Source organism: Typopeltis vanoorti, chromosome 23 (assembly GCF_054136105.1).
Source record: "Typopeltis vanoorti isolate ZY-2024b chromosome 23, IOZ_Tvanoo_1.0, whole genome shotgun sequence".
Taxonomy (NCBI): Eukaryota; Metazoa; Arthropoda; class Arachnida; order Uropygi; family Thelyphonidae; genus Typopeltis; species Typopeltis vanoorti.
In genome coordinates this window covers 2,160,303-2,183,445 of record NC_143571.1, presented here as the reverse complement: position 1 = coordinate 2,183,445, position 23,143 = coordinate 2,160,303, and the positions used below count along the sequence as shown (strand labels likewise).

The following is a 23,143-nucleotide window of genomic DNA, read 5'->3' as shown; positions in this document are numbered from 1 at the left end:
TAAACACTGTTATTATAATTACGGCTATTATAGCCTGTTTTTGTTTAGGAGTGTCCCTTATTTAAATACATTGGCTATCATTACTCTAAAAGGGATATATATATATATATATATATATATATATATATATATATATCCCTTTTATATATATATAGATATATCCCTTTTATATATATATATAGATATATATATATATATATATTTTATATATATTGGAAGACATCGTAGACTCAAAACAAGGTATGTACATAATTTTTCCACCTCTTTTATTCTGCCATAATTGCCTTCTATACCCACCCATAATGCCCTAAAATATATATATATATATATATCCCTTTTTTGAGTAATGATAGCCAATGTATTTAAATAAGGGACACTCCTAAACAAAAACAGGCTATAATAGCCGTAATTATAATAATAGTGTTTTAATTTATTTCCCTATACGTCATTTTGACTTTTTGTAGTATTTTTGGTGGCAAACTCAGGGACCGCCCTGGGCGGCAAAAGCTCTAGCTACACCACCGAGTCTAATGACATCACATCAATTGTCTTAGTATCCCTTAATGCAAAATAACTGATACTAAGGCAATTGATGTGAAGTCAGAAGCATCTATATATGTGTCGTGTGAAGGACCTCCAGTCATGGAGATACTTCACTTGCAAACAGTGTTTGCTTACACTTGGATAAAAGATTACACCAAGAATATAATTTCTTAGCATCTATAATTTATGGTTTAACCAAGTAAAAAAATGTTCAACATCTATCTCTAATCCGGAGTATTTTAATAATAAGGTGTAACACCTTTTGACATGTGAAATACATGATCTCTGCATTACTTCAACCATTCTGGGTCTGGCTCTCATTAATGGAAGCTTTTTTTTTTTTCAGGGGAATAGAAAGGATCTGCTCATTGACTGGTTGTTGCCTGTCACTGAGTGGAGCCACTGCTAAGTTTCCTGTCCTGAAGTGATTCAGGTGATGAGTTCAGTAGTGTTCCTTTAGCATCACTGAGTGAGATTTAGCATGATCTTGTAGATCACTCTAAATTTTTGGAGTGATCTACAGGTGATCTGGTGTGTAGTGGTCCTTCCCATAATGCATAGCATTATACACATCTGTAACGATGTATACTTTGCATTATGAGATACCAAGGCAATTAACGTAAAGTCATTAGCCTCTATATACAACCAAGAATATAATTTCTTGGTATCTTTAATTTATAGTTTAACCAAGTGAAAAAAACTTTCAACAATTATAAATTAATTATATATATATATATATATATATATATATATATATATATATTTTTTTTTTTTTTTGGAGTTACCAATACCAAGTTGCTTAGTAACATATTCTCATGTCTTTACTGGCAGCTAATTGTCACGGACATGTAAATTATGCCTAACACGGCACACGTATAAAACTGTAGTGTCTGAAAGAATCACATCAGTTGTGATTAATAATATCATTTATCCTATAACACTTCCAAATCACACAATAGATTGTTAATATAAATCAGCTTCTTAACAAACTATTAATATTCATCATAAAATGGGAACAGTAGAAGAGAGGGGAATGAGAGAGAGAGTTGTATGAATGATAGAAGAGGTGAGAATAGGATAAGTGGAAGAGAGGGAATGAGTGTGATATAGGAATGATAGAAGAGGAGAGAATGGAAACATCAGGAGAGAGGGAATGAGAGGAATGCAAGGGAGCACAAGGACTAGGGATAGAGTGATGTCAGGAAGGCAGATAAGTAGGGGAGCATAGAGAGAAACTGTTACAGGAGAGAGAGAGTGTGAAGGATGCATGTGAGCAATCGAGGAATAGGGTGGCAAGAAGTGTAATGTATGGGACTCAATGATCCGTGGTGTTCAAGATAGGATGCGTGTGGAGTGTTTGCCAGGAGGAACGATAGAAAGAGTGGCTATGGCAGTTAAGAGAGGTGAAAGGGTGGATGAGATGATTGTGATGGTGGGAACAAATGACTTGTGGTGGTGTAAATAGAGCAGCGAGAGATATGAGATTCTTGCTTGAGGTTGTACTAAAGAAGACACAGAGAGGAAAGATAGTGTGTTGCCTAGGTATGATAGTGACGAGCTGAGCAGAAGAGCAGTGATATTGAATGGCATAATAGCGAGAATGTGTCAGAAGAGAGGATTGGAATATGTGGATGCTTGGAGTGCGTTTGAGAGCAGAGAGGAATTGTATGCGAGAGACCGCTTGCATTTGAATGAGGAAGGATGTAGGCATCTGGAGAGATTACTGTTCTGAACGAGTCAGTGTGTCCCAGTGAGGATGGTAGCAGGGGGTGGCCTCTTGTGGGAATGGGTGCTTGGGAGAAGGGGGACAACATCAGGTAATGCTGAGCCCAGTGGAGGCTAGAGGGGATAATGCTGGGTATAGAAACAGTGGCATTTTTATGCTTTATACTAATGCCAGGAGTATTCGGAATAAGGGAGAGGAATTGGTGGCACTGATAGCATCAGCCTGGCCAAAGATTATTGGGATCACTGCGATGTGGTTGACAGAAGAGGATTTAATAACAGGAATAGAAGTTGCTGGGTACAGCATTTTTCGGCAGGATAGGAAGGGAAAGCGTGGTGGTGGTGGTGGTGGAGTACTGCTTATGATAAGTGACGACCTATGTCCTCTAAGAGTGGAGGCTTTGGAAGGCTGTGACACTAATGATTTTGATTTTGAAAGCATATGGTGTGAGCTGGAGGTGGGCAAGACAGGATATTTAGTGGAGTGTTGCTACAGACCAAGGAGCACAGAGTGGGGACCAGGAGATGTTGAGACAGTTGAGCATGGCAAGTGCAAGAAGAATGATTGTTATGGGAGATTTTAACTTGGGGAGATGATATGGGAGATTATAAATTGGAGAGAGGAAGATGCATGTAGCAATAAGGGAATGGAATTTCTAGAATTCTTGAGGGACAAATGTCTTAGGCAACATGTAACAGAGGGAACAAGAGGTTCAAGAGTTTTGGATTTGGTTATAGCATCAGAAGAGTTTATAATAACTGAGATGACATCTCTCCCACCAGTTGGAGAGAGTGACCATATGGTTTTGACTTGGAAAATGAATAGACATACAGGCGTATCAAAGAGAAGGGAACGTATGTGGAATTATAAAGCAGGTGATTATAATAGTCTTAGATGTCAACTTTTGGGAAGTTTCATGGAGGGAGGAATTGGAAGACCGGGATATCATTAGTGCTTGGGAAATTGTGAACGAATATTTGTTAGCAGCAATGGTAAGCTGTATTCCACGAGTGACGAAGAGGACACAACTTGGAGTAAAGTCAATGACAAACAATATTAAACAGGAACTGCATGCGAAAAAGAGGCTATGGAAGAGATATAAGGAGACAGGTGAAGAGCAGATGCATGAAGAATATAAGATTCGGGCCAGAAGAGTGACTAGTATGGTAAGGAAAGCGAAACTGGAATATGAGAAAAGATTGGCCACTAGATCCAAGGAAAATCCTAGGGAATTTTTTAGCTATGTGGCCAGTAGGAAGAAGAATGACATTGTGGGATAAAAATGGGAATTGAGTGACTGATGCAGAGGACATAGTGGAATTGTTCAATGAACACTTTATTGGAATATTTCATCCTGGAGGAGTCAATTTGAATACTAGAGGGATATGGCAGGTTCGAGGTTTAGAGGTGCAGGAGGAGAGTGTGTTCCACATACTCAGTACTCTGGATGTTAGTAAAGCTGTGGGACTGGATGGTATTTCACCACAAGTTTTGAGAGAATGTGCTAAAGAACTGACAGTGCCTTTGACTTGGTGTTTCAATGAAAGTCTGGCTGCGGGAAAAGTGCCCATGGAATGGAAGGAAGGAAGGTAAGATAGTCCCATTGCATAAGGGCAGTAGCAGACTGGATGTGTCTAATTATAGGCCAGTTTGTGTGTCATCAGTAGTTAGTAAGATCTTGGAGAAAGTAGTGAGGGACCGTATACAGCATTGGGCAGATGAGGGTAATGTTATCTATGAGAGTCAATGGATTTGTGAAATGGTGCTCTTGTTTTAGCAATATGCTAGCCTTTTATGATAAGGTTACAAGAGCATTGAATGAGGGAAAGGCATATACTGCCATTTTCCTAGACTTAGCAAAGGCATTTGACAGGGTGCCACATAGTAAGCTGATATTCAAGTTGCAGTACATAGGTCTGGATGTCAGATGGTCAACTGGATTCAGGATTGGCTATCCGATAGGTATCAGAGAGTTGTGTATGATGGAGCGATATCAAAGAGGCAGAAGGTTACAAGTGGGGTTCCACAGGGCTCAGTAATGGGACCTATATCATTTAATCTTTATGTCAGTGACATTGCCCGTGGATTGCAAGGGGATATTTAGTTGTTTGCAGATGATGCGAAGCTGGGAAGGGTTATTAGTAATAGTGCAGATATGGTACCCCTGCAAGAGGATTTGAATAAGCTAGACAGATGGGCAAATGAATGGGGTTGTCTGTTTAATCAAGCAAAATGTAAGGTTTTGAGGTTTGAGACACATTGATGGGACGCTGCATACTCTATGGGAGGAGTTAAACTGGAGGAAGTAGGGGAGACAAGAGATCTGGGGTTGATGATTGATAGAAACCTGAAATTTAGGGGACATATTGCAAAGGTAGTGAAGGTAGCACAGAGGATTGCTGCAATAATGAGAAGGACACTGACCTGCAGAGATAAAATGGTTATCATTCCATTGTATAAGCCTGATCAGACCACACTTAGATTATTGTTCTCAGATCTGGTCCCTAGGATTTGAAGGGGATAAATTAACTGTCGAAAGGGTACAAAGGCGGATAACAAAGATGGTGTCAGGACTATACAGTGTTAGTTATGAGGATAGGCTGAAGGAGTGTGGACTGCAGAGCTTGGTGGATAGAAGAAGGAGAGGTGATATGATTGAGGCTTTTAAACTGTTGAGAGGTGGTTACAGGGTTGACACTGGGGAGTTCTTTTGCTTTGTTGAACAGTGGGAAGGAGTCATGACAAGGGGCCATCCCTGGAAGTTACGAAAGGAAACTGTGAGCAAGAGGGTGAGGAGTGGTTTCTTTGCATGGAGGGTGGTTGAACCATGGAATGCATTGCCTGATGGAGTGGTGAGAGTGAGAACGGTCAATGCGTTTAAGGAGTGGTATGATAGACTTTGTGTTTTCTAGGAGGGACCTTCATCGATGAGTCTTGATAGACTTGTGTTTCTTAGTTCTTAGAAAGAACCTCTCTTGACGAGTCTTTTGACTCCATGGAGGCCTGAATAATAATAATAATAATAAAATATTATGATGAATAAATTTTATGATGAAATATTATCTACAATTAGAAGGCCCTCTTCACAATAGAATGGACCAATTACTACACCCAGCTTCTAAAAATAATAATCAAATTGAAATAAAACAAGTAATAAGTCAAGAAACAAATGAAGAACCATTACAGCTAAATGATCTAAAGAAAATATTGGAAAAAACTAAAAAATAGAAAAGCTACTGGAGGAGATGGAATAAATTCAGAACTATACAAATACAGCTCTAAGCCATTTCAGTTATGATTGATTAAATTTTTAAACAGAATATGTGAAGAAGGAAACATCCCACAAGAATGGAAGACAGCAATAGTCATAAACATATTCAAAAAAGGAAACAGAAAGGATTGCAATAACCAGAGAGGAATATCCTTATTAAATACATGCTATAAAATTATCTAGATATAATTAAAAGGAAATTAACACCATGGGCCGAGGAAATTATTGGAGAAGAACAATGCAGTTTTAGGAACGGAAGATCCCACATTTACACTCAAACAAATTATAGAAAAAAGAATAGAATTTAACCTGCTAACATATATGGGCTTCCTAGATTATGCGAAAGGATATGATCAAATCAATAGAACAAAATTAATCAATATACTGTATGAATTGAAAGCTCCATCTCAAACCACAAAAGCAATAGCAAATATAATGGAAGAAAGCTATATTAAAATTAAAAATAATAATGAAGCAATGAGAAAATGAAAACCAATAGAGGTCTCATCCAAGGAAGTGGATCATCACCGATGCTCTTCGATATATATATGGAAAAAATTTTAAGAGCATAGAGGAAAAACAAAATCAGAGGAATTAAAATAGGAAATAAAGAATTAACCTGCCTTTTGTATGCTGATGATCAAGTTATTTTTTCTGTAAATGAAGACCAATTGCAGAAAAATCTACACGTATTGAACAAAACAATAGAAAAGTATGACGTGAAAATCTCAATAAATAAAACGAAATCAATAGCATTTCAAGGTAAAGAAATTAAAAGATGCAAACTAGTCATCCACAACAAAGTAATAGAACAAGTGAACAAATTTAAATATCTAGGAAATTACATAAGTCCCAATGGAGAAATCGACATTGCATATAAAAAGCAAAAATTCCTAGCAATCATTGGAACTTTGAATAAACACTTCAGTAAACAGATGTCTAGAACAATCCAAATAAAACTATATAAAATAATACATACATACATACATACATCTTCAAGGCCCACTCTTCCTAATTGGGTTGTGGGGGCAAAAGCTGCAAGAGGAACTTCCAATGGTCATGATCCTCTGCCACCAAGTTCAGGTGTTCTGATGGGATTCCCAAACGTGTCCACCCAAGGTTTTGGATATAGTCTATCTAGCGAGTCCTTGGCCTTCCACATGGCCTCCCACCCTCTGGCTTGGCAAAGAGGGCCTGCTGAGGGAGCCTCTCTTGTGGCATTCTGACCAGGTGCCCATACCAGTGTAACTGTGATCTCTCAACACGGAGAAGCAGCGGTTGAGTATTGAGGGTTTCCCGAATTGCAGAGCTTCTGACTCTGTAGAGTTTTGTCAGCCCCACAACCCCTCAAAGGAACCTCATTTCAGCCGCTTGGATTCGTGTCCGCATTCTTTCGGTCATTACCCAACTCTCATGACCATAGGTGAGGATGGGGACATAGACTGTATTGAAGACAGCCAGCTTTGCCTTCTGGCTTAACTGCCGCTTCAATACTACCGAACAGCCAAGCTCCCGCAATATTGAGCTTGCTAAGCCAATTCGAGTATCTAGCTCTACATCCCATTTTTCATCATTCGTGAAAATAATAGCCAAACCAATTCTGAAATATGGCAGTGAAACATGGACTTGGGGATAACGAGATAAAAGTGAAAGCTGCAGAAATAAATTTCCTAAGTCCTTTTATCTTATCTATAAAAGAATAGATAAGATAAGAAATGAAGAAATAAGGAAACAGTTATCCATAATTAACACAACAGAAGACATCATAAACTGTAGAAAGAACTGGAAAGAAAGCATAGAAAGAATGAATGAGGACAGATGGCCAAATATTGCTTTGAAATATAAACCAAAGGGTCACCGATCAAGAGGAAGACCCAGGAGGAGATGGGCAGAAGACTTTTAAAACCTTTGAAAACTTTACAGGCAAACAATTGCTTAATATGGGAGGAGCCAAGAAGAAGATAAAATATTATTATCAGAATCACTTACGTTTAATTTAAATGTCTTTATTTGTAAAATTTTTGACAAAATTTCATAGCCATTGTCAGCAATTACACAAAAAAGAGAACAGTTCAGTTGAAAGCATGTGATATTATGTGCACTATTGGCTGCAGAAGAATAGCTCAATCTTCTTTAATACATATCCAGAATAATGATGATGATATTCAATACCAAGTATTGAATATCATCAACTTGGTATTTTCAATACTAAGTTGCAAAACATACAAGATTCTTAGCAACAGATTCTCATCTTTGCTGGCAGTACAGCTAATTGTCAAGGACATGCAAATTAAGCCTAACATATACAAAACTCCAGTCTCTGAAAGGATCACATCATTTGTTTTTCAATTTCTGTTTATATTAAGTGTTTTTTTTTTTTTTTTTTAATTCAGAAGTGTCTTAGGATAAATGACATGAATCACAAATGGTATGTTGAGTGTTCCAGGTGAGATTTATATAAATGGAGGCTAAGAAAAATTGCAGAAGGGAAGTATGCAGAGGAACTGGGTTTCATGCCAAATTGCAGTTATGAGACTCAGATTTTTAAATGAAGACAAATAGTTCAGAAATCAGTGGAATCAAGGATCTATATTTAAGTTTTGTAGATCTGAGAAATGCACATACAAGACACATCCAGAAAGTAAGGTCCGATCAAGAATTAAAAAAAGAAATGGTAGAGAAGAAAGAGATTTTATTATATGCTAAAATACTTAAAACATAATTGCCATTGACTTCCAGACATTTTTGGTATTGTGGTACCAGTTTCTTCATACCTGCATCAAAAAAAGTCTGCCACCAGTGAGTTCAACCACTGAGTCATGCTGTTCTTCATATTCTTCAAAGCACTAAGATGGGAGCCACTGCTTCATATGCAGGAACAAGAGGCAGTCACCGGGCATGAGGTTGGGCTGTAGCTTGGGTGGTCGAAAAGTTCCCATCCAAACTTATGAATTTGCTTTATAGTTTGATCTGCAGTGAATGTGAACATGTCATGCAAAAGCACAATCCCTGATGACAGTATTCCTTGTCTTTTGTTCTGAATTGCTCGTCTGAGTTTCTTCAGTGTTTCACAATACACATCAGCCTGAATTGTGGTTTCTCGCTAAAGAAAATCGATGAGCAAGATCCTGTTTTGGTCCCAGAAAACAGTGGTCAACATTTTTTTTTGACCAACAGATCAAAATTTTACATTAGGCCCATAAACTTTACACAGTCATCAGTAAATTTCTGTAGCACTATTGTTTTCTACCAACAAAAACTGTATCATACCATGAACCTTGCAACTGGCAGGATTTTTTACCACAGCATTCATTATAAATTATTTGTAGAAGATAACAAACGATAATGCAATGAAAGTAAAATGGTCAACAGCTAATGAATCGCTCTATGCTACCACACATGTGTGACCCCTCTCCCATATCTTATTTAGAATAAATTCTGAATGGATCTTACTCTCTGTATGCTCCTTGTATCACTTAGAGAAAAGTAGTTCAAAATGCTACAATTGTATGTTGTAAACTAGACATAGACATCCTTTCTTTTAGTGTTACACGGTCATCAGCATTCATTTAAAAATTTTATGGAATTTACAACTGTGTTAAAAAAGCTTTTTTATTATCTCGACGTTTCGATCTTCATATCATGAAGATCGAAACGTCGTCGTCATCATCATCGAAAGATCATCATCTGGAGCATACATAAATATACAAGACAAGCTGAGTTTAATTAATCAAGGATTAATCTAAATACTAAATAAATTTATTATAGTCTACCAAATGGAAAATAAACTTCCAACATCTTTCTCTAAATCCAGAGTAATTTATTAATAAGGTTGTATATCTTTTGGCAACTCGTATAAGTAAATATGACCTCTCCATTGCTTCTGCCTTAGTATCACCACTTCTGGGTCTGGCTCCGACTGATGAGACCTGAATAAAGGTCGAAACCGGTCTGGGGTAGTGGCCCTTCCCTTAATGCATAATACCTTCCCTTAATACATGTCTGCAAGGAGATGTGCTTTGCATTATGGGAGATATTGAGACAAGGAGTGATGAGAGCTTGGTCCACCTTTACTACGAGTTGCCTTAGTCCTGAAGATACTTCAGGCGTAAACTTTGTTTGCTTACACTTGGATAAAGGATTAAACTAAATTTATTATGTTGGAAGTTTATTTTGCACTTGGCTAGACTATAATAAATTTAGTTTAATCCTTTATCTAAGTGTAAGCAAACAAAGTTTTCGCCTGAAAATATCTTCAGGACTGAGGTAAGGTGGTACATCCCTTGGCAACTTGCAGCAAAGGTGGATCAAGCTCTCATTACTCCTTGTCTCAGTATCTCCCATAATGCAAAGCACATCTCCTTGTGGACATGTATACTGCTATGCATTAAGGGAAACCACTATCCAGACCGGTTTCGACCTTTATTGAGGTCTCGTCAGTGGGAGGCAGACCCAGAGTGGTGATACGAGTTAACAAATCGTGTACCACCTTATTATTAAATTACTCTGGATTTAGAGATAGATGTTGGAAGTTTATTTTGCACTTAGTTAGGCTATAATAAATTTAGTTTAATCCTTTATCCAAGTGTAAGCAAACAAAGTTTGTGCCTGAAAATATCTTCAGGACTGAGGTAAAGGATGAGAGCTTGATCCACCTTTGCTGCAAGTTGCCAAGGGATGTACCACCTTACCTCAGTCTTGAAGATATTTTCATACACAAACTTTGTTTGCTTACACTTGGATAAAGGATTAAACTAAATTTATTAAATTTATTATAGTCTAACTAAGTGGAAAATAAACTTCCACCACTGAAGATTAACTTAGGAACTGTTGGCCTATCTTTGTTACAGATAAACATGGTTTTTACTTCATTTTAGAATGTGTTGGGAAGGGATAACCTCATTTGTCTTTTTTTGTGTGTTTATATGGTTTAGTTGTAGGTAAGATAGAAGAAAATAAAACTGAATAAGTCTAACTCTTCTTAAGTTGTAAAGCTCCCCAGGTCTCTGTACTTACTATCAGTTGTGCTAAAGACGTAGAATTATTCATAACTAAGGTTTGGGTCAGTGTATCATGCCTGTTAATTGTGTGTATTCTTCTGGCTTGTTTCCTGTTTTGCAGGGTGCTATATTTGTGCTATGGTAAAAAATATATATATATATATAATTAGTATTAGTTTGGGCTTTTTTTTTTTTTTAATGAGGCTTATATTTGATTTAATTGTTGATCATTTTAAATAGGAATTAATTACCTACCAGCCATGATGTGTTTATCTGTTATTCAGAACATGTGTAATATTCCCCCCCCCCTTACGTGGGTTTATATTTATTTCTTTTTACTTGTCTCTACAGGTTAGTTATTTCCAATACCTGGAGAACTCTGGAAAATTTATTTAGAGTTACCGACTGTGCCACCAGGGTTCTTCTTGTGGTATTAGATATATTCAAAACTTCCAGTAGAGTTTACTTTGAGATTATCTAAAAGCTTAATTGACAGTCTTGGCTAATATTTAATACTTTCGCTCACAGGTCTGTAATTTTTTTGGAAACAGTGCATAAAGATCAGGCAGTACACACGAACAAAACAGACATGCTTATTTCAAATTAAAAGGCAAATATACAAGATCATACACTATTAAAGGGCTCCCTCTTAACTCTACTCTAAGCTTATAATTTTAGAAATTATATGCTCAGAGTTAAAGTTCTCCCGACTTTGACATTTGTATATACACTGAGTCATGCAACATCATGACACAGAAAAAACTGTCAGCCCTTCTCAATACTAAGATTATCATGCTTTATAAATTCTGTGGTAAACTATCTCCATTTCTATTTTTTTTTTGTACAATTAATCCTTAGTTTTACTTCTCTGTCCGGAACAATGAACTATGGCTAGATAAAAAAAATTGTCCCGTGGACTTTCAGTCAATTTTCCATATCTTAGATAAACACAACAAAATGTACTCACATATCTTCATTAACACACAACTCTATACCAGTTCCTAGTTCCTTCGTAGGTTCTGTTGGTTGCCTATCCGTTTCAGGCTTTGACTTCCACACAGGGATTCTGTCTTTACCGTCATCTCACGTAGATGACTCCCGGGGCTCGAAGTGCACTTTTACTGACGTTTCTGGGTTGGCCAAAGGCGCCTGATGCGCGTTGCAAGCTCTCTCACTGGCAAAGCATGCTGGTCCGGCTTTCTTTTGCTCCTTCGATGGCTTCACAGCATCAACGGCTACGTTCTCCTGACTTCAAATGGGCCGATGAACACGATGCATGGTGAAAGGACTGGATCCTGAGTTCTCTCTCTCTTCTTGGTAACTTAGAGGACCTCCTATATACGGCTCCTCAGGTCCCTGGAGTAAGAATCGAAAAAAAGGCCCCTGAATATTCTCACACAAAACTGTCTTGACCTTCAACGTTAATGTTCACTTCTCATTCTCATAGAATACACACATAATCTTGTTTACAAAAAGCAGAACTGTTTAAGATCTAAACTGCCTTTTGTGACACTGTCATTGAAGCTTGCATCTGGCTGACTCCGAGCACAATTAAAAGCACCTACTTTGTATGTACAATTCCTACGTTGTTTCTTTCAAAATGAACTACATCAGTACTGTGCCGATTTCTATGGCTTTGTCCTTGAATCATACAACTTAAACATTTATTTGATATTTACAGTTTTTGCACAACTTGTATGTTACTTTCCTTAGAGTTAGCTACATGAGTTTTCACAAAATTGACAATGTTAATACAGAATTATTTACCTTGTTTACAAGTTGTGACCTCTGTAAAAGTCGATGTAAAGAAGAGGAAAAATCCTACTGCATTGAATCTTACAGATGATTTTGAATTGTCCCACTGAAGTTATGTGTATACAAAGTTTAATATGATTGATATATTTCATCTGTAATGACTGGTTAAGTGATTAAAGCATATACTCATTCTCTAATATTATTTATCTTTTTTCAGGTGAGATTTTTGAACTGAAAAGTGAACTGAATAGTGATAAAAAAGAGAAAAAGAGAGAAGCAGTTAAAAAAGTCATTGCATCTATGACTGTTGGTAAAGATGTTAGGTAAGTAGTTTGCTCAACCAATAACTTCTTGCATTAACTGTATTTTGAAGGAAATTACAACATAGACCAATGTTAATTAAAATAAATTTAATCTTTTCAATATTTTGGTAAAATCAGATTGTCTTATCAGGGAACACAATACAATGTCCACTCAAGCACTACCCTCAGTAATGAGGCTGAAGCATGTTAACTGAAAGTAGGCCTCAAGTCCTAAAGTGCCTCCTGTGTTGGATTAATGTAGGTGTTCTTGGCTGTTGGACTGAAGTATAGCAGATTAGAGCTTCCCAAATTTGAGGCAGTTCATGCAACCAAATTTGTTTTGGTTTGGGTGGTTTCTTAAGGCTGAAGTAGATTTTCAAGAAATAGTCTTTCGCATTTATATTTGCTGCAGTGGAGTAGAGTGGTTTATTTTTCTGGCATAACCTTGTTGGTGTCCAAATCATGGGCAGCAAGTCCTAAGTAGCTGTAGTGGTGGAAACAGATATAATCCTTATGTTCAGTTGGCTGTCCTTCCTGTTTGGCCATAGCAGGATAGTTAACAACTGCAAGAGACCTGATTAACACGTGGCAGATCTAGAGACTGGTTGGTCTTTTGTGGATCAGATAAGGGCTGCCAATTTTTATATATATTCTCTGTAAGTGGTTGTAAGATTATGTTTTGTTAGGATTTTAGTTAGTTTTGTAGATATGCCTTGGATATACAGAATGATGATAGCTTTGTGTAGTCTATTCTGGGTAAAGGATGTGTGGATTTTGGGATTTTTAATATTTTTTTTTGTGTATGGCTGTAACTGTAATTAGTTAAGAAGGTTTAGTGAATGTTGTCAAGTTCTGTGGAAGAGGGCACTGTTATCTGAACTAATTAACTTAGCCTGTTATATAGAGTTTTAATAATCCCATACTGTTTGGAAGGGAGGGGGAAATGACTGTAAACGTATCTACCTGTGTGTGTGTGGGGGCGGGCATTCTGTAAACAGAGAATTCCAGGACTCCATCAGGCTGGTATATAATTGAAGTGTCTAGTGTCTAAGAAGGAAATTGTTTTCCTTTTCTAAAATGAACTGGATCCTGGGATGTTGATTACTTACATGTGTTAAAAAATATCCAAGCTTATTGCATTGTTGTACCTGAGAAAATTATGATTTAAATGCTTAAGTAAATCTTCAACGAATGTTTTAACTTGAGTTGTAAGCAGGATTGATGTTTTACTTTTTGATTGATTCTAAATATTGAAAGAAATATTCAATAATCTTACATCAAGAGGCATGAATGTGATAGCTGGGTGAAAGCTGAAATTGTTTCCAGTGTGTGTGTGTGTACGTGTATATATGTTACGCGCAAATTGTGAAATCACACAATTCACGGAATGTGCAACACTTTTGCTCATTCCGTGAACTGTATAACGTGCTTGTACAGTTCATGGAATGTGTAGAATTTTGCACAATTCATGAAATGAGTATTATGTTTTCTGTATTATGATTTCATGAATTGGACCCTAACCTAAACTAACCTAACCTTAGGTTAGGTTCTATTTTGGATGTAGGGATCTAAAATTTAACAAATATGGATGTTTAAAACCTCATCATCATCAACAACCATGGGTCCAATGCCTGTAGGTGTCTGCTGCCATCTTCATATGATTCTTCCATTGCATTCTGTTTTGTGCAAGATGACTCAATTTGTGTATAGAGTTTCCGCACCATTTGACAATGTCATCGCCCCATTCTCTGTTTGGTCTTCCTCTTTTGTTCTTTCCTTCAATCATTCCAAACAGCAACTTTTTAATTTTCTCTCATCATTCATTCTACATATATGGCCAAATAGATGTAGTTTCCTTTTGATTATTTTCTGGATCAGGTTTTCATTTGGTTGTATTCGTCTGTAGATTTTCTCATTGTTCACTTTCTGTATCCAGCTTATTATCAAGATCTTTCTATAGCACTTCCTCTCAAATGCCAATATCCTCCTTTCAGATTCTCTCAGGCCTCGTCCATTGAGCATGCTGCTGAAGATACAGGGTTCTACAACGCGCAATTTAGTTTGCATCTTTATAGCTCTGCTCTTCCATATTTTGTCCATGGCTTTTAAAATAGTTGTTGCTCTGGTTGTTCTAATTTTTCTCTCTTTTTTGGGGTCCAAGTCATGCGTCATGTGGCATCCAAGATATGTGAAGTGTTGCACATTTTCCAGTTGAAATCTATCTAAAATCTGTCTGTTTAAAACCTAATTGTCACATATTATGTAAGCTGCGGGTTGTGCAACTCACGCCAATGAGAAACTAACCTTACTAAATACGACGAAAGGAATTCTGATGTTAAGTACAAATTTACTGTAACACTTGACTAACTGGTTAGGTTAGGTTCCATTTTGGAAGTAGGGATCTAAAATTTAACAAATATGGATGTTTAAAACCTAATCGTCACATATTAGATAAGCTGCGGGTCGTGCAACTCACGCCAATGAGAAATTAACCTTACTAAATACCACTAAAGGAATTCTGATGTTAGGTACAAATTTACTGTAACACTTGACTAACTGGTTAGGTTAGGTTTGGTCAGGTAAGGTTAGGTTTGGTTAGGTTCCATTTGGATGTAAGGATCTAGAATTTAACAAATATGGATGTTTAAAACCTAATCGTCACATATTATATAAGCTGCGAGTCAACTTTCAGCAACAATTAATTAGAAATGCTCTTCAGTTTATCACTAGATGCACCCAATTCATGAATCGAGCATTACGTTTTCTGCTTATTTCATGAATCGTGCAAAATTCTACACAATTCACGGAATGTGCAGAAATGTTGTGCATTCCGTGAATTGTGCGATTTCACAATTTGTGCGTAACATATATAAATCCTAGTTGAAGATAGACAATCAGATTGTATTCACACATAGAGTATAACAACTGTATTGCTTTCAGCTCTGTCATTCATAGTTTTGTTTATCTTGGAAGATTTCTTGATCCATGTTTTGTTTCTCATACTCTCTAGTCACATGTCCAGAATATGTTTATAATAAAATTAATCTTCTCTATTCTTTGTTTGTATGTTGCAAAAAAATAGTTTTTTCCCCCTCTCATTATTACATATTTATTTATTACATATTTATTACATTATTAAAAATGACATGTTAATGTTCACGATTCATATTATTTCTATTAGGACACAAAATATTTATTTATTTATATATTTTTTGCGAATCTCCCTCATGAAAGGTTCCAAACCTGTTATGCATTGAATGAGTAGAAAGGCTTGTATTGACAGCATGCAAACAGTGACAATGAGTTAATAGTAGGGACAGTTTAAAATTGTAATGGATAACACAAAGAACTAACCATTTATTGTAATGCATTAGTATTCGTATTGTGGATAGGCTTTCTTCTTCTTTTTCAACCTGGATTTGGTCCATGCTGGACTTTTGTCCAGCATTCATTTCATTAAAATCATGTAGACTACAACTGTGTTAGGAATAATTACTTTAATTTCCAAATGTTTCGACCTTCATATTAAGGTCATCATCTGGAGTATATATATACACACACACAAAGTACTGTATATATATATATATATATATACAAAGTATATATATACTTTATATATATATACAAAGACAAGCTGTATTACATTTCAAACAGTAAGCCAAAGTGACAATGATTTAATCAACTATTGTTCTACTGGCCTGACCTCTAGTGGAGGAAAAAACTATCAATCTATATTCTATTTATAACGTCATCAGAGAACAAATTCATATATATAGCTTTAATACAGCAAAGTGGTGACCTCACCATAATTTAACAAGAGTGTTATATTAGAGTTAGGATCCTGGATTGCTTACAGTCGTAATTATAATTAACTCATAGACCAAAAGGTTAATTGGGTAGAATATGTGCCATCCATATCCTTGGGATTTTTAGACCATCATTATTGTTAAGATTAGGGGGGTTGATATGAATTTCACAGGCCTCCTTAAATTTATGCTCATACCACGTTTTGGTGTGATGAAATACAGTTTGTAGAGTTTTCAGGGTATGATCATTTATGCCATTTACATTGTTTTTTTCTGATAGGAATTGTGCATCCTCTTTCACCTATATAGGGCAAATTGCAGGTGTGGGATCAGCAGACAAAGTGAATTCTTGGATGAGTTGAATAAGTTCTTTAATTTTTCAAGAGGTTTAAAGGTGGCATTTCTGTATTTCTGTAGTATTCTGTATATTTTATCTGATATACCTTTAATGTGTGGAATGGCTACAGTTTTATTGTAATCTAGTTTATTTTTGTTTTTAACTGGAGTCTGGTGAAGAATTTTGTTGATAGTATTTTGGTTGTAGCCATTTTTCAGGAAGATATCTGATAACTTTTAATTCATGTTTAAGTGCTTGTTCACTGGAGCAAATCTTCAAAGCCCTGTTTTTTAATATGGTAATGACACCTAGTTTTTGTGTTGAGTGGTGGTAAAAGTTTGTGTATGTATTGGCCAGTATGTGTAGGCTTGTAGTAAACAGTGAAGGAAAGACTGCTGGAAGGAAGACGTGTGACAAGTGTATCTAGAAAGGGAAGTGAGTTCTGCCTTTCAATTTCAGTTGTGAATTGTACATTTGTGTTGTTTGTTTAGGTTGCTGAGGAAAGTGTCTAATGTCTGGTGGCCATGGGACTAGATAACGAAAATATCGTCAATGTATCTAAGCTTTGGATTTTAAAGTAAAGAAATCTAGAGTATATTTGATAATGCCCTGTAACACCTGTTCTTGATCTTATTGAATGGGAGGATATCCTCTCTTTTAAGTGTCACACTAAGCAGATTCCTTTTCATTCTGCTATGGGTAATTTGTGAACTGAATCATTAGTTATGTTCCAAGTTTCACTGCCATAATTATAGGTAAGACACATTAGTCAAAAGCTTTCCTCTTCAGACTAATTGGAATATCATCATTGAAAGTATCTTTCATCATCCCAAATGCCATCCAAACATAGTTGTATCATTCTTTTTATTTCTTCTTTTTGTCCATCTTTGATTATGATTTCTCCAAGGTAAACAGTAATAGCTCAAAACCTTCACAATAGTAAACTGAATTTCCTAGCAAGACGTCACAACCAGTAGATAAAGGAAATGGCAGGAAATCCTACATGAACAACAGAACACAAAGGGAAATTGAGGAAAATAAAAGGAACTTGCAGGAAATAGAACGAAACAAATCGATGAGAAACAGAACAAAAGAAATTGCAGAAAATTGAACAACAAAAAAAAAAAAAAAAAAAAAAAAAAAAAAAAAAGAAAAGAAATCTTAGGAAATAGAACAGCAAAAATCATGGGCACACAAGAAATTGTGAGAAATGGAATAAAGAAAGTGATGGGAAATTGTACATTGATAACAAAACAGAAAGAATTGGTAGGGACTATACATAAAACACAAAAAATGACAACACAAAATAAGTACAAATGCAAACATGGTAAATGTAAGAAATAATTGAAAGAGTGAAATTATAAAAAGGAAAATCCACAATTAATGTTTAGAGGAGACCTCCACATAGCCTTTAAAGGAATGCAGAGAACTGACCAGGGCTTCTGACCTAATGTCCAATCCTCACCTCGTGGTGCACCCTCTTGGGTATCTGTTGGATACTGAACAAACGAGGATGGGCTGGCAATTTGGGATTTAGCCGACCAAATTGTATTCTTATTGGCTTAAACGAAAATACAAAACGATAGTATAACATGACAAAATTTCATGCCGGCTGGGACATCGCCCAGTTAAACAAGGCCCCCCTTGTTTTCACCAGGGAGAATAGCGAAAAGTCGGCTACTGGAAGAAATCTGAAAACACACCACAACTCAACATCACCAGAGTTAAAGATAGGTACTATCAACATAAGAAGCCTGAATGGCAAAGAAATGGAGCTAGCTGAGGAATTAGATAAGTACCAGATTGACATAATACGGGTGACTGAAACAAAAAAGACAAAAACTGGTGAGATCTTTCTGAGAAATAAATACAAAATGTTGTATTCAGGCAATGACAATCAAGGAAAAGAAGGGGTAGCCATAGTATTCTACACTAAATACAAGGCTAATCTTCTTGAATGGCAGGCAGTCTCAAGTAAAGTAATGTGGGCAAATATCAGAATGGGAAATGAGACTTATTTGTGCCTATGATCCCACAGAAGGTTCTACTAAGGTAGAAGTGGAGGAATTTTTTGAGGCTTTAGAGAAAGCAACTGGCACAATGAAGAAGGAAAAGTTATTCCTTGTTGGGGATTTAAAAGCGGAGTAGGAAATGATTGCCAGACATGCAAAAATATTTTGCAAACATTTGGAGAAAAAAAGCAAAGCTAATAATAATGGCAAATATCTGTTGGATTTCTGCTCAGGACATGGACTGGTTATTACTACCACAATGTTCCATCATAAAAATGTGCACAAATTCACATGTAGAGAAGAGGCAAGAAATAAGAAAAGTCTCATTGACTATGTTATTGTTCATATGATGTTTTCTCACTGGCGCAGGACACTAGAGTTTACAGAAGATTTGAAATTGGAAGTGTTCACTATTTGGTCTCGAGCAGGATAAAATTGAATTTCATATTGAAAAGAATAATGTGTAAGAAAGTTTTAAAGCAAATAAAAGTTGAGCCGCTCTCAGATGTGAACTGTAGACTAAAATACACAAAGATTATTGAAGAAAAAATGAAAGAGTTTGCGAACAGGAACCAAATTTTGGATATTCAGTGGCAAGCCTTGAAGAAAACACTGATTGATTCAGCAAGAGAGGTGTGTGGTGAGGTTGTCTGCAAGGATAGAAAAATCAGAACTCCGTGGTGGACACAGGAAGTGAAAGAGGCAGTGAAGGAAAAGAAGAAAGCATATCAAAAGTTCCTGTCAAAATAAATTCAGCTTCTGCTCTTAGAGAATACAGAGACAAATGTGAGAATGCTAAACACTGTGTAAAACTAGCTAAACAAAAGTCATTGGAGGACTTTCGCAAGAATATAGAAAATAAATATCAAGAAGGTGGCAAGATATTCTGGAGGCTGTCGAAGAAGCTCACCAATGGAGGAAAGAGTGTTGTAAAAGGAATTAGAGATGATAAAGGTGACATGAAAACTGGAGAAAAAGATATCCTTGAAGTATGGAGTAATTACTTTGAAAAATTGCTAAATGAAACAAGCAGTGATAGCACAGTGGTGAAAAACACTCAGCAGGCATAAGTCAGGAATACAAATCCATACTTGAAGTAGAAAAAGCCATCAAAGGCTTGAAATGTGAAAAGGCAGCAGAGTAGATGATATTCGACCCGAAATGCTTAAATATGATGGTATAAAAGTCTTACAGTGGCTGCACTGCATAGTTCAGAAGGCTTGGACAGAGGAACGAATTCCCGTTGGTTGGAGTAGAGCTCTCATAGTACCCATATCTGAAAAGGGAAATAAAACAATGTGAGAATTACAGAGGTATTTCCCTACTGAGTGTTCCTGGTAAGATTTATGCAAGTATACTTGATAAACGGTTGAGAAGCAAAACTTGCTGAAGAACAAGCTGAATTCAGGCCAAATAGACGCTGTCATGATCAGATCTTCATTTACGACAAATAGTTATGAAATCATGGGAATATAACAAAGATCTGTATTTAAGTTTTGTCGATCTGGAAAAAGCATATGACAAGGTGCCAAGAGAGAAACTATTCAATATGCTACAGTTATACGGGGTCAATTGGGCATTATATCAAGCAATACTTAGTTTTTATTTGAGTTGTAAGTCAGCAGTTAGAATTGAAAGAAGTTCAGGAAGATGGTTTAATGTTAAATCTGGTGTCAGACAAGGATGTACATTATCCTCTCTGCTATTTATTTTCTATATGGATCACATTATGAAGGAAAGTGGTATTACACCTGATATCAAAATTGGAGATGTTAATGTCAGCTCTTTGCTTTATGCAGATGATATTATACTTCTAAATAAATCCGTTACAAGTCTGCAAGATTCCCTGACTAAATTGAATAACTGTTGTAATAGATATGGTATGAAGGTCAGCAATAACAAGATAAGGACAATGAAAATAGGCAGAATCGTTGAAAATGTCCACTGCATTGTGAACGGAGAACCTGTGAAACAAGTAAAACATTTTAGCTACTTAGACACAATTTTTAGTGAACATGGTAAATTAAATATGGAAATAGACAACAGAATCAACAAAGCTGGTATGGTAGGAAGTCAATTGAATAAATTCATATGGAATAACAGAGAAATTAGTTGTTGCACTAAATTAGCTGTATACAAGACAGTGTTCAAACCAGTTTTAACTTATGGATCTGAGAGCTGGGTCAGAAGTAAAACATTTGACCAAAGACTAGAGACCCCAGATATGAGAAGCCTCCTGAGAAAGATTAGGGCATGAATAAATGGCATCAATGGCAATATCATATTAAAAACGAGGATATTAGGAAAGAACTTGACATTTTCAGCATCCAGGAGTGCGTTAGCAGATCTAATCTCAGATGGTATGGTCACTTGAACAGAATGGGCAAGGAAAGATTAGCAAAACAAACGTTCTCTGCCAGGTTATCAGGAAAACGACCCTGAGGAAGACTAAGATATAGGTGGATTGATATGGTACAAAGGTCCTTAGACAATAGAAATATAAGATCTGATAATGTTGGAGTCTTGACAAGTAATAGACTGATTTGGAGGAAAATTGTAGATAGGAAGTTAGTAATGACGTAAATTTTTCATGTTATACTATCATATCCTGTACACCACTTGAGGGTACATGACAGGAATTTGATGATGATGATATTTCTATCTTCTAAGGCACTTTTTAACATATCAATCCACCTATATCTTGGTCTTCCTCTGGGTCGTTTTCCTGCCAACCTGGCAGAGAATGCTTGTTTTGCTAATCTTTCCTCTCCCATTCTGTTTAAGTGACCATACCTCCTGAGATTAGCTCTGTTAAACGATTCCTGAATGCTGACAATGTCAAGTTTCTTTCTTAATATGCTCTTTTTTAATATGATATTGCCATTGATGCCATCTGTTCATGCCCCCAATCTTTCTGAGGACTCATATCTGCAGTCTCTAGTCTTTGGTGAAGTGTTTTACTTCTGACCCAGCTCGCAGATCCATAAGTTAAAATTGTTTTGACACTCTTGCAAAACACATCTCCTTGCTGATATGTATAATGTTATGCATTAAGGGAAGGACCACTTCCCAGACTAGTTTCGACCTTTATTGAGGTCTCTTTAATGGGAGCCAAAGGTCGAAACTAGTCTGGGTAGTTGCCCTTCCCTTAATGCATAACATTATACATATCCTCAAGGAGATGTTTTGCATTATGGGAGATACTGAGATAGGAGTGATGTTAGCTTGGTCCACCTTTGCTACGAGTTGCCCGGTGTTGTACTACCTTATCCCGGTCCTGAAGATATTTTCAGGCGCCAAATTTGTTTGCTCACACTTGGATAAAGGATTAAACTAAATTTATGATAGTCTAACCAAGTGAAAAATAAACTTTGACATCTTTCTCTAAATCCAGAGTAATTTAATAAAAAAGGTGGCACACCGTTTGGCAAATCCTATAGGTAAAGATGACCTTGCTATTGCTTCTGCCTGGTATCTCCACTTTTGGGCTGGCTCTCACTGAAGAGACCTCCATAAAGGTCGAAACTAGTTTTGGTAGTGGCCCTTCCCTTAATGCGTAACATTATACATATCTGCAAGGAGATGTGTTTTGCGTTATGGAAGATACTGAGATAGGAGTGATGTTAGCTTGGTCCACCTTTGCTACAAGTTGCCCGGCATTCTACTACCTTACCCCAGTCCTGAAGATATTTTCAGGTGCAAACTTTCTTTGCACACACTTGGATAAAGGATTAAACTAAATTTATTATAGTGAAAACAAAGTGTTTAGTCTAGTCTTAAGTGTAAGTTTATTTTTAAAAGGCCTTGGATCCAATTAATTCTGTAGTTAGTTATAGTTTTGTAAATTTGTTTGAAGTGTATGTATATTGTTTTTGTTTTATTAAATGTGTTTATTTTGTATTTTGGTCTTGAGTCAGTGATTTATTTGGATTCTGAAAGATATAGAAAAAAAAGAGGTCATTGCACCAATCGGGTGAATCTCTGTGCATATATAGGTACACTCGGAAATAAAAAAAATAATTGTTGAACAGAGATCATCTCTATAAAGAGATTAATTAAATAAATATAATAATTTCTCTTTCTTTTATAAACAAATATCATCTAGCCCTGCTGCCTTTCCACATTTAATGCCTTTGATGGCTTTTTCTACTTCAAGTATAAATATGTATTCCTGACAGCGTTCCTGTTGAGTGTTTTTTACCACTGTGCTATCACTGCTTGTTTCAGAGTAATTACTTTGAAAAATTTAGCAAATTTTCAAAGTAATTATTCCATACTTCAAGGGTATTTTTTTCTCCAGTTTTCATGTCACCTTTATCATCTCTAATTCCTTTTACAGCACTCTTTCCACCATTTCTTGGCTTTTTCAACAACCTCCAAAATGTTGAAAG

General features: G+C 36.3%; 1 protein-coding gene across 1 annotated transcript in view; it reads left to right on the top strand.

Annotated features, from left to right (window-relative positions):
• Positions 1–23,143, top strand: part of LOC150093572 (AP-1 complex subunit beta-1-like) — a 287,854-nt gene that overhangs the window by 27,382 nt on the left and 237,329 nt on the right. Inside the window, exon 3 of the mRNA XM_090413097.1 lies at positions 12,513–12,618. Coding sequence (XP_090269223.1) covers positions 12,513–12,618 — 106 coding nt within the window. The remainder of the gene's footprint in view (positions 1–12,512; positions 12,619–23,143) is intronic.